The 13,407-nt window shown below is 39.3% G+C and overlaps 1 protein-coding gene across 1 annotated transcript in view; it reads left to right on the plus strand.

The window, feature by feature from the left end:
• The window catches only part of usp11 (ubiquitin specific peptidase 11), a 127,010-nt gene that overhangs the window by 103,283 nt on the left and 10,320 nt on the right, over positions 1-13,407 (plus strand). Inside the window, exons 14-18 of the mRNA XM_039773957.1 lie at positions 3,593-3,708; positions 4,646-5,044; positions 7,300-7,370; positions 7,853-7,965; positions 8,512-8,661. Of these exons, the coding sequence (XP_039629891.1) occupies positions 3,593-3,708; positions 4,646-5,044; positions 7,300-7,370; positions 7,853-7,965; positions 8,512-8,661 (849 nt within the window). The remainder of the gene's footprint in view (positions 1-3,592; positions 3,709-4,645; positions 5,045-7,299; positions 7,371-7,852; positions 7,966-8,511; positions 8,662-13,407) is intronic.

Raw genomic sequence — 13,407 nt, forward strand, 5'->3', positions numbered from 1 at the left:
AGAGTTGTTGTGAAGCCACTCCTTCGTTGTTTTAGCTGTGTGCTTAGGGTCATTGTCTTGTTGGAAGGTAAACCTTCGGCCCAGTCTGAGGTCCTTAGCACTCTGGAGAAGGTTTTTGTCCAGGATATCCCTGTACTTGGCCGCATTCATATTTCCCTCGATTGCAACCAGTCGTCCTGTCCCTGCAGCTGAAAAACACCCCCACAGCATGATGCTGCCACGCCATGCTTCACTGTGGGACTGTATTGGACAAGTGATGAGCAGTGCCTGGTTGTCTCCACACATACCGCTTAGAATTAAGGCCAAAAAGTTCTATCTTGGTCTCATCAGACCAGAGAATCTTATTTCTCACCATCTCTCAGAGTCCTTCAGGTGTCTTTTAGCAAACTCCATGCGGGCTGTCATGTGTCTTGTCTCTCCTCAGTGTGTGGAGACAACCAGACACTGTTCATCACTTGTCCAATACAGTCCCTCACAGCATCTCAAAACCTTAAAGCAGATGGGCTACAGCAGCAGGAGACAACACCGGGTGCCACTTCTGCTAGCTAAGAACAGGCAACTGAGACTGAATTTCGCACAGGCTCACTAAAATTGAACAAAAGAAGATTGGAAAAATGTTGCCTTGTCTGATGAGTCTTAATTTCTGCTTTGACATTGAGATGGCAGGGTCAGAATTTGGCGTCAACAACATGAAAGCATGGATCCATCCTGCCTTGTGCCAACAGTTCAGGCTGCTGGTGGTGGTGTAATTGTGTGGGGGATATTTTCTTGGCACACTTTGGGCCGCTTAGTACCAACTGAGCATCATTTAAATGCCACAGCCTAACTGAATGTTGTTGCTGACCATGTCCATCCGTTAATGATGGCTACTTCCAGCAGGGTAACGTGCCATGTCACAAAGTTCAAATCATCTCAAACTGGTTTCTTGAACATTACAATGAGTTCACTGTACTCAAATGGCCTCCACAGTCACCAGATCTCAATCCACTAGAGCACCATTGGGATATGGTGGAACGTGAGATTCGTATCATGGATGTGTAGCCAACAAATCTGCATCAACTGCGTCATACTATCATGTCAATATGAACCAAATTCCCTAAGGAATGTTTCTACCACCTTGTTGAATCTATGCTACAAACAATTAAAGCAGTTCTGAAAGCAAAAAGGGGTCCAAGTTGGTTAAAGCAAAGTATACCTAACACGCCTTTAACACATACACCATGCACATTGTAAGCACAAGTGGCTAAGGTGAAAATAGAAAGAGTAAAAAACATTCAGTTTATATATACATATAAAAAAAACTTACTAAGTTATTAGTCAGATGTGATTTGCAACAACGTGAGAATAATTTGTACAGGATTTAACACAGTCAGAAAAACATTTAAAAACAATTGTGTGGATAACTCATTTACTCTGGAGGTATCGTGCAACATGAATGCTGATGAAATTTATGTTACATGAATCTATAAGGATACACAAAATATAAACAAGGCCTTTAAAGCTATGATAAATTATGATTAGTGCATTTCAACAGCCTTAAAGTTATGGAAGATGTAAATAAAGTAGTGATTGTCCAATACAGTCCCCACAGTGAAGCATGGCGGTGGCAGCATCATGCTGTAGGGGTGTTTTTCAGCTGCAGGGACAGGATGACTGGTTGCAATTGAGGGAAAGATGAATGCGGCCAAGTACAGGGATATCCTGGACAAAAACCTTCTCCAGAGTGCTAAGGACCTCAGACTGGGCCGAAGGTTTACCTTCCAACAAGACAATGACCCTAAGCACACAGCTAAAACAACGAAGGAGTGGCATCACAACAACTCTGTGACTGTTCTTGAATGGCCTAGCCAGAGCCCTGACTTAAACCCAAATGAGCATCTCTGGAGAGACCTAAAAATGGCTGTCCACCAACGTTTACCATCAAACCTGACAGAACTGGAGAGGATCTGCAAGGAGGAATGGCAGAGGATCCCCAAATCCAGGTGTGAAAAACTTGTCGCATCTTTCCCAAGAAGACTCATGGCTGTATTAGCTCAAAAGGGTGCTTCTACTAAATACTGAGCAAAGGGTCTGAATACTTAGGACCATGTGATATTTTAGTTTTTCTTTTTTAATAAATCTGCAAAAATTTCAAAAATTATTTTTTTTGTCTGTCAATATGGGGTGCTGTGTGTACATTAATGAGGAAAAAAATTAATTTAAATGATTTTAGCAAATGGCTGCAATATAACAGTGAAAAATTGAAGGGAGTCTGAATACTTTCTGTACCCACTGTATACTATATACTATACTATACTATATATAATGGAGATGTGGCACAGGTGTGGCGATTAGCAGCTTCCGGCATCAATCATGGACATGGGCGATCCCACACCTGTGCACTTAAGTGTGTGAACGCCCAAGCCCACATCACGCCTGGGAACCGCTCCAGGCTTGCTACCACACCCCCTCTTTCAGTCACAAGTGCGGTGATTATTTATTTAAAACTGGTCTCCTATTCTGAGGTGCGGACCCGCTATATCATAGTACAACAATATCTACCTACTGAAAAAGTGGGCAAGGATAAAGCTTTGATCTGTAAACTCTCATTTGCTTGATACAGAGCAAAACAATTAAAAAAGAAAATTGTGAAAATAGTATAAAACTCAAAAGTTGCTATGACATACTTATTGGCATCCTTTTAAGCTATTTAAATAACCACAGGAGTGAAAATATGCCAGTGCTAATATGACTTGAATTAGCCAGTGATTACCCAATGAAGCTTGCTTTAATACCTAAAAAAAGGTTGCTTTCACTCCCTGTTCGTTATTGGAAATGTTGAAGACAAGAAAGTGGTCTGAGACCATTACAAGAACTGTGCTGTGCTGTACAGGTATTGTTTGGAATTGATATTGAACAAAGATGTATAAAAAATAGAATTATTTGGATGTTTTATGTGGTGCTTTTTCAACAGTTCACACCAAACATCAAAGACTTGCGTTTTTCTGAATGATCCCAAAATTGTCTTCATTTGTTAATTAGAAACAGAGAAAGAAAGTTACCTTTTTAAGCATAAAAGCCATCATTCGTTGGTCATTTATTGCAGTTGAGAATACTTTCATTCCAATTTTCCAATCAAATCATTTCAAACGGTACCAATAATTGTGTCAAGGCTACTTTTGTCATTTCAAGTGTTTTCACACATTTCTTTTTTAATTGATATTGGTTGATCCTGTTGTACTCTTTATCTAACAAATTTGTGTACATTGAGAAAAGTCATTTTAATGCTTGTTTTTTTCAGGAGATATCGACCATGATGTATCTAAAATGCAATAGTGTTGACAACAAATATACACATTTGTGTGTTACACAGTCTGAAACATTTGTTTCCAAATCATTGCATAGTACATAAGTGCAATACAATATGTTGCATGACATAGACACTGGAAGCCTGTATAGCCAGAGCAATTGGGCCATCTGTGATTCTGTCATTTTTAACACCGTTTAACGTGCTTTATCAGTTAATCATAATAATGGGTAACTGTCTGTAACCTAGGGAGGCAGAGTATTGCTACTCTCCTGTTTATTAACACCTTGGTCTTTTTGTTTTCAGCCGCTATGTTCACCTCCCGGATTCCTCTGAGGAAGAGGTTGAGGATGAGGACAGTCCAGAGGAAGATTTGTACAACCTGCAGTCAAATGGTCTCAGTGAAAATGCCCTTTCTGAAGGTATTTTTAGTGTTGCTTTTTTCTGTATGAATTTGTTGTTGTCTTTCCTTAGAAGACTCCTTGAGGGACTGAATGATTCACTGTGTGTAAAATTGTTTTGACTTTTGACTAATCAACTTATATTAATAAGCAATCGAGGCTTGGCTTTCTTGTGATTGTTGAAAAAAACATTCTGTTTCACCTGTTTTTCATGTGATAAACAGAGGAAGAAAAAATTACCTGTAAAGTTGTCGTAATCTCAGAAATTGCATAGCAATCATATTCTTCATATTTGCAAATATTCTCTCCCTTTCATTCGAGTCCACATCTTAAATATATAGGAAGAACTGTTGTTTTGTTCTGTACTTCATCCTCTCCATACAACTCTTGTCAGGATAATGCCAAAGTAAATCACTGGTGCACATGCTACATGTTAACCTAGTTCAGATTTTAATATGTATTTTATTGGAAATGTGACCTAAGATGTTCCTATAGCATAAGACAAAAATATAAGAGTGGTATCAACTTGTAAACATAAAAGTGTAAAAAATGAACTGTAAATTTTACAAGAGAAAAATAGACAAGGAACCGGAAGAAACTGATGATAATTAAACTCAATGTGTTGTGGACAACATAAATGACGGACAAGCAATAACTCTGGTTATTTCACTTACAAACACCATCTTACTGCCACCTATAACCCCTTTATTGATTGTAGCAATTCTCCAGTATCCAAGCCTAGTTCTAATGCTTGTTTAGGGTTTTTTGTTTATTTTATTATTTATATATTTCTCTTTTTTTCTTGAGCTTCTGTAAAGTTCTAATTTTCCCTTCTTGGACAAATAAAGTACATCTGTGCTGTACTATCTAAATGTAGTTACTGACATTCTTCTCTGTAATACCAAGTCTTAATTCAACTTTTTTTCTTCTTCATGATTATCTTTGTGTCCCCATTCAGATGAGGCAGATGAAGAAAATGAACAAGCAGGACAGTCAAGCCAAGAGGAAGAAGGCTCTGAATCTGAGGCCCCCAATACAGAGCACCCTACTAAACAGCAAGCTCTTTCAGTACCACCCAATACAATTACAGACAGAGGTAGCAGTGAAGAGGAAAGCCCAACCCAGAGAAGGGCAGCTGAAAGACCCAGGGTAAAAGTGAATGCTGAGATGCATTCAGGGAGTCCCCTTTCTGAGGACGACGACTCATTCCAGGATCGCCATGCTATTGAAAGTCAGGCCAAGAGGAAGCGACACCCACACAGAAGGAGGAGGAGATTGTTTGCAATCCAGGCAGTCAACTCGAATGGCACAACTGAGCGTGGCCAAGGAGAGGGGGGCAATGCCTTCTCTTTCAGTTGTGAGTTTGGTACTTTCTTTTCATTAAGAGCAAGAAATATTTTATGGATTCTTTTTAGTGTCTTGGCAGCACAAGGGCACAATTTGTCTGTTATTTCATGTTGCCAGTGCCCTGGATTCTATGCCAGTGCCCAGCTTCTTTCTTAAACTCATACATTATTTTAATTGTGAATAGTTGTTTTCATTTGCAGTTATGAATGCAAAGAAAAAATATAATTAAAATGTCACATCACAGTTCAGTACAAAATTTTAACATATTTAAAGAATAGAGTAATAAATATTTATTGACTTCCATATAACTTCTTTAGTTTTTGTCACATTGTAGTTTTTTTGTTTGGTGGCCTGTTGTTTGTGCAAATTTTTGGTGTGGCCCTGGGAATCACTCCACAGTCGTCCTGCATCCTACTGACACCCCAACATCCTAAGCACCTTCTTTCCATGTCCCTTGATATCCTGATGGAATCTTTCACCCTACTCTTTACTCACTGCTCCAAACATTTTAGGGAAAAATTCCACATGCCAATTTAAAAAGTGAGCTTTGAGGCTTACGTTTCAACCCAATTTCTTAAACATAACCAATACATTTTTCACAATTTAAATTTACATTTTATGTTTATATTGTTACCGAACAACTTAAAATTACTTTATTGAATAATACCCAACCCAGTTTTTCTAGATCGTTTATGGCATTCTGCATTCAAAATCAGTTTTCTAATATCATCTGTGTCAAACATGCACCCTTTCAAGTTAGCCTGAGACAAACCCAGAATCTTTTGGTACTAATTCATAAAACAGGCTCCATCTTTTGATAGAGCTTTGACAGACTGTTTGATTAAACCAAGCCTTGTATAAAGCAGTGGTACCAGAACTTCAGTCCACCAAGCTGTAACTTTTTTTCTAGCTTGCCATTCATTCTGAAACAACTGTAAATTCTTGGTTCTGCTCTCCTACTCAAATAATCATTAAAATAAAATATTGATTAATGATAGTGTGAAAACATTAAAAAAATATAATTAAGAGCAAAAAATGTTTTGTAAAAAAAAAAACAAAAATGTGTGGAGACAATGATTTTCAGTTTTTTAATTCAGTGCCCTAAAGCATATAAAATTTACATGAAATATTAAGCAATGCCAGCATGTAAAAAAATCTGTTTTTCTCATGTTGACACGTGCAAATCCCCAGCACCACAAGCAGAAGTGTGGGATGGATGAAGGATGCCTGACGCCTGGACAAACTTGTTAAAAAGGCAGGCTCTATTGTAGGAGTAAAGTTGGACAGTTTAACATCTGTAGCAGAGCAACGGGCATTAAGCAAACTCCTGTTAATCATGAATCCACTGCATCCACTGAACAGTGTCATCTCCATGCAGAGGAGTAGCTTCAGTGACAGACTTTTGTCACTGTCCTGCTCCACTGACAGACTGAGGAGATCGTTCCTCCCCCACGATATGCGACTCTTCAATTCCACCCGGTGGAGTAAATGCTAACATTACTCAAAGTTATTGTCTGCTTTTACATGCATTTTTATTACTCTTTAATTTAATATTGTTTTTTGTATCAGTATACTGCTGTTAGATTATGTGAATTTCCCCTTGGGATTAATAAAGTCTCTATCTCTCTATCTATGTATCATATTCATTTTAGATTACTTGACCATTCTAACTTTCCCCATATGCCTGTGAGTGGCCCCTATGATGGTCTGACGCCCCATCCAGGGTTGGCTTCTTTCTAGTACCTGTTGCTGCCAGGAGAGGCTTTGGTCCCCAGCACCTCTAAATTACATTAAGCACATTTGAGAATGTTTTGCTTTTATTTAGAGGAAATCAATAGTACCTAATAATAATAATTCATTTAAATTTATATAGCGTTTTTCTTACTACTCAAAGTGCTCTTCATGCTGGGAGGACTTGTGATCTCCTTGCTTTGAGGCAGCAGAGTTACAACTGTGCCTGTTGGAAGCACTTACTAAATTGAAGTTTAACACAAGCAAGTTAAAATTGAATCCATTACAAGTTACTGCAGATGCAAATTGCTTCCTAATTCTCAATTTGGAGCTGTAGGTTCATGTACCAGCCCTTTACGAATCTCTGTATTTATCTAAGGAGAGTGGACTTTTTTCATAGCATGTAAATCAAAAGATTCCTGCAATGCATTCTTGATCTTTCTGGGTTTGTACATCTGAATATGATTTTATTTTGGATAGTATTCTCCATATACTGACTTTTTGTTATATACCTGTTCTTATTCTTCTTTATAGCTCAGCCCTATGTAGCCATTGATTGGGACCCTGAAATGAAGAAAAAATACTACGATGAAGCAGAGGCTGAGGTAAGAGCATTAGTCACTGTATTTTTCTGTGGAAAAAGTGCCTTTGTTTGAAAATCTCTTCACTATCCTTAAACAATAGTTAGCCATTGTATTTAAATGTACGAAATATTTGGGACCATTCCAAAATGTAGGACACTCAAGATTGGTGATTATATAAATGAGGCACTAGTTTATCAGAGGACACAAACCATTTAGTTTTGTAACCCTATTTTATTGAACAGCATGACTTTGGAAAAGGGCAGTAAACAGTATCCCATGGAAAAAAAAACAAAAAACATTATGCCAAAGGAGTATGGAGTTAAAGCTGTGACCAGACCTCAACTTATGAAGCAGTCTGCAACATTTCCTAAATTTTGATGTCAAAGCCAGTGTGTGGAATGGAGACAATCAAGCAGATACTGGGAATAGTGTGGAAAATGGTTTGAAGGGTGTTCCTTATGCTGGGGGTAATTGTGAAAAATCAAATGTTTTCTCTACCGCAGAAATATGTCAAGGATAAGAGTATGGACTTTACGCTGAAGCCAAGCTTGATAGAGTTACAGCAGTGCATTGAACTCTTTACTACAGTAGAAGTCCTGGAAGAAGAAAATCCCTGGTGAGTACCAACCCTGACACTTGGACACTTCCGAGAGAAGACTGATACACCATAAGCCCCATGTTAGATGAAAGTGTGGTTTGCTGATTGTTTGTCCATATTTCAAAAAGAATTAAGAAACACATTTGTATTTGGTTGTCACTGGAGAAGTCTAATTAGCAGAGTACTAATCTTTAGTTGGATAAAAGGGTTGATATGAGGGATTATTCTTGGATGGTTAGGAATTAACGCTCTCTGCTATTATGTAAAAGAGGCTTCATTTACTATTTAGTAATTTATAATATGTTGTGCTGTTTAATCTATTTGTTTTTCCTTTTTATTTTCTTTCTAGTTGGAGTTGTTGTTTTATAAGTACCTATTTTGAAATGCTAATTTACTTGATACTGTTCAGTCACCTCCATTGTCTAGAGGTGTTGACTTTTTTACCATCATGGTTTTGAGATTTCCCTTTTCTTGATGGCTTATCTTTCACAGTGCTGCTTCATAGTGTCTGCAGGGCACATACTGCAGTCTTTCAACTCAACTCTTTTGATTTCCTCATCCCAGGTATTGTCCAACATGTAAAAAGCACCAACTCGCCACCAAAAAGCTGGATTTATGGTCGCTGCCTGAAGTTCTGATAATTCATCTGAAGCGTTTCTCCTACACCAAATATGCGAGGGAGAAGCTAGACACCATCGTCGAGTTTCCTATCAGGTAGTTGGAATTATTGAGAAGCTAGGGACATCATGATTATAGTGCACAGCTGTGTCTCATTTTATCACCTAACTTTGAGTTTCAGGAATGTGGCATTTAAATTTCATTGCATTGTTGATAGTTCACCATAAGTACTTGCTGTATTAAATTAACACTGCTTGCCATGCCCAAATAGACATCTAAGTAAATGATTCTCTGCTGTGCTATTTTGCGGGTCCATCTTGACATTTTTTCAACTCAATGTTAGCATAACCACAAATCTGGGTATGTGTTCTACAACTCACTGTTAACTTTTTCAGATGTAAACTTCTGATTATGAAAAGTACTTTGGTGGCAAGATGGGGGTTAGGTTTCAGTTTACTGGCTAAGAGTTTCTGCTATAATCTGGATGTGTCAACTTTCTAAGGGTGATGCTCCTGATCAGTGTTACTAAACATAAGCAGCAAAATTCAGGGGACTCTGTACACTTGACAGTCTTACTACTGCCACCACACAAGTGTGTTAAGGCATAAAGGAGCAGCGCCTGCTTTATAAATATTTACTTCCTCATGTATATGTTATCTTTTACTCCATTGAGCACAATGTGGCTCAGCTTCAGTTATGAAAGAGGACACGCCTATTTTTAAGTGAACAGCCTTTTTAAAAAACAAGCAAGACCCTATCATATTTCAGAATGCTTTAACTTGTTTGTTAGGTTAACAGTCACAAAAATAAATGACTTAAAATTAATTTTAGAATTTAGAAGTGGTTGCACTATATGGCTACAAGATTGTGGACACCTGTTCACCACACCTGTTTGAGCTTGTTGGTAATCCCATTCCAAACCATGAATATTATTAATATGCCCGATGCTCTGGTGCCATAACAGCCTCCACTCTCCTGGGAAGACTTTCCACAACATTTTAGAGTGTGTCTGTGAGAATTTGTGTCAATTAAACCGTAAAAGCATTTGTGTTGTGAGGTGCTGGTGCTTGATGAGAAAACCTGGCTTGCAATCGGTTTTCCAGTTCATCCAAGAGGTGTTCATTATGCTTGAGGTCAGGGCTCTGTACAGGCCACTCGAGTTCCCCCATGTCTTTTTGGACCTGGCTTTGCACACAAGAGCAGAAGAGGGTCTTCCCCAAACGGTTGTCACAAACTTGGGAGCACACAATTGTCTAAAATGTCTTTATATGCTGTAGCATTAACAGTAGCCTTCAATGGAATCAACAGGCCTACACTGAAAAACAGCCCAGAGCATTATCACTCGTCCATACTTCACAGTAGGAACTATACAGTCCAAAAGTTAGTGTTCTCCTGACATCCACCAAACCCTGATTCCTCCATCAGACTGCCAGATAGTGAAGCTTGATGCATCACTCCAGAAAACCTATCGTCACTGCTTCAAAGGCCAATGTTGGCCTGCTTCACACCACTCCATTGAAACAGTGCATAGTGATAGTAGGCTTGTGTGTACCAGCTCAGCCATAGAAGCCCATTTTGTGAAGCTTCCAACACATTTTTCTAGTGTGGACGTTGCTTCCAGAAGCATTTTGGAACTTTTTTTTTGTGAGTGATGCAACAGAGGACAAACATTTTTTACATGCTATGCGCTCTGTGACTTTACATGGGCTACCACACTACTGCTGAGCTGTTGTTGCTCTTAAACGCTTTCACTTTACAGTAATAGCACTTGCAGTTGATCAGATCTAGCAAAGCAGAAATGTCACATACTCACTAGTGGCAAAGATGGCATCTTTTGAAAATTACATGTTTAAAGACCTTGAACTCTTCGTTATGATTGCATGGCTGTACGTTTGTCTCTATGCACCTGTTAACAATAAGTGCAGCCGAACCTGAACCCAGTAATTTGGAGGAGTGTTGGGCCACATAGTGCATGTCTGTTCAAGATTACCTCTGCATTGTCCTACGTATAGCTACTTCTTGAATGGTCCTGTTTTCCCATGCTTCCTATTAAATGTAAATTCAAGCTTATCTTTATATATAATACGCTACCATGGCTGTTCATTTTTCTGTCCAGGATTTTAAATCACCTGTAGCTCACAAACCGTTTCACCTATTGTCCTGAAATTTGGTACACATATACTACATGACGTGTGCTATCCGCTTTCGGGGTTGATGATTGACCTCCAAGGTTATTCCTCTTTTTATTTTTATTTTATTTTGTTGTAGAATCAACTCTCGGCAGTGCCAGCAGGGTGGCCCAGAGGTGCATGCGTACGGGCACTGTTCTCATCCCTACCACCTTTGTTGTCACTTCCCCTACTTCTTCATATCTTAAATCATTCTTGAGGCAGATTGAAGACTTAAGTGCCGCTTAAGTGAAAAATTAAGGAAAACATACTAAGTAATTCCAACACAAACATTGACTTAATCAGTTTTAATGCGAAAACATGCCATCAAAAGAAGGGAAGAATCGGGCCGCTAGGGTGGAGAAAAGAAGAGCTGCTCAGGAAGTAGCAAGCAGATCAACCTCTGAGCAGACAAATGCTGAACATACAGAGAAAGAGAATGACAACTAGGAACGCTCAAGTCAAGTTTGTGCAGTGCCCGTTATCTTGCAGAGCGATATTACTGATGTTATCATAATGTTTGTTTTACATTAAAGTTAAAAACTCCAAAATGTTTTACTGTAGTGATGGTTTCATGCCGTACAGCACCCACCTGGAGTGACTTGATGCCTGGCGTTTTTATTCAGACTTCCGAGTTTGGCCTGATGATTTTCTCTTTGAGCATTTCCTGATACCCAGTTATTTTACAGCCCCCTTGAACTTGCTTCATCCACTGAGCTGATGAACCTTGCTTCTCAGTTACTGTGGCCCATTAGCCAATCCCTACTGATGAATTTCATGATCTTTTGAATCAATATCTACTCCAATGTATGGAATTTGGGAATACAGTACTACCTCAGCTTGTGAAAATTCCATTTTTAAGTGAACTAACATTTGAACATAAAAAAAACTAAGCGTAGAAATTTAAATTGGCGTGGCAGAGGGTGGCATGCAAAAGGGCCTCTAGCACTGTTCATCTGTCTCTGTCACTGCAGCAGGAGTATCTCTCGTACTTTTCAGGGTACTCCATCTTCCTCTCCTCCACATCCGTGCCACAAAAGTACAACATACTCTGGCTGTGTTTCACTTACCCTGGCATACAGAGATGTCCTGCTGCAATGTTTGTCTCTCATACTGATCACTGCGCCTAGGCAAGTGACAGAACAAGAGCAGTACTTTACTCATGTCCACTCAGTCTTATCCACAGCAGGATGCGAAGAAGCAATGTGTGTTCCTCTCCATACTTCCACTAACCATAGCATGTGGTAGTGCCAAAATGAATGAGTTGTATCTGTGCTCCTTCTGTACTTTTATTCACACTACTGCAAAAGGTGGCCCAGGGAAGAGTGAGACATAGTCCATAGTTCTAACCAGCCTCACACCATACGGTACATGTAATTGCTGTGTCTTCCTGACCGCATGCATCGTCTCAAGTGTTGATGTCAGCTGGCTAAATGTCATTTGCATGAAACTGAAGCAAGATGCTATATCTGACATCTACAACTAATTGCACACAGCCCTGGTCTTTTGCAAAATAGCATTACTGTCCATGGATACGTTGCATGTAAAGCTATTGATGCATTTTACTGATGGATGTACCTACTGCAAATGGTAATGGGTGTTTGTTAAGCTATGTTTGCTGTTATTTTAAGAGCAATATAGGTAGTTCTCTAAGAATACATCACTATATTATACATGTACTGTATATATTGAAATGTATTCCTCATATAAGATGATGTTCTAGGCCAGGAAATTTAACATGTATTACACAGTTAAATAGAAGAAAGCAATTAATAAGCAATTGATTGAGTATATGGCATGAACAGGTGTAATAGTGAATTGGCAGAATGACTTTAGATGGGGACATTGTGTTTGACTAGTATGCTGGAATTCTACAAAGAAGAAACAAATGCATATAATCACAGAGGTGAGGTATTATTTACCAGGAATTTCACAAAGCTTTGGATGGGGTTCCTCACAAGAGGCGAATGATCAAGATAAAAGAAGTGAAAATTCAAGGTGCAGAGCATAAGTTGTTACAAAATAGGCTTAAACAACACAAAAATAAAGGGTTATAGTCTAGGGAATGTTAATCATAATTGGGTAATGTTACAAGTGGAGACCCTCAGGGGTCAGTGCTGCAGCTGCTGCTCCTGTTTTTTTACATATATCAATGATCCCATTAAGAATATAAATAAACTCTTTATACTTGTGGGCGGCACAGTGGTAGCGCTGCCTCGCAGTAAGGAGACCTGTGTTCGCTTCCCAGGTCCTCCCTGTGTGGAGTTTGCATGTTCTCCTCGTGTCTGCGTTGGGTTTCGTCTGGGTGCTCTGGTTTCCGCCATAGGCCTGCAGGTTAGGTGCATTGGCGATCCTAAATTGTCCCTAGTGTGTGCTTGGTCTGAGGTTGGGTGTTTGTGTGTGTGCCCAGAGGTTGCCTGGTGCCCTACCCGGTGTTTGTTACTGCCTTGCGCCCTGTGCTGGCTGGGATTGGCTCCAGCAGACCCCCCCGTGACCCTGTGTTAATACTTGCGGATGAAACAAAGTTGTGTGGAATGGCAAATACAGAATAACCATCGATTATCCAAGGAAATGAGACTAATGGTACGTCAAGTAGCTGAAAACTCAAATAAAATGGATGGCCACTTTAGTTGTTCTGCAGCACGTAGAAGATGAGTGGGTGACACAGACAGAG

This window comes from Polypterus senegalus, chromosome 13 (genome assembly GCF_016835505.1).
Source record: "Polypterus senegalus isolate Bchr_013 chromosome 13, ASM1683550v1, whole genome shotgun sequence".
Taxonomy (NCBI): domain Eukaryota; kingdom Metazoa; phylum Chordata; class Cladistia; order Polypteriformes; family Polypteridae; genus Polypterus; species Polypterus senegalus.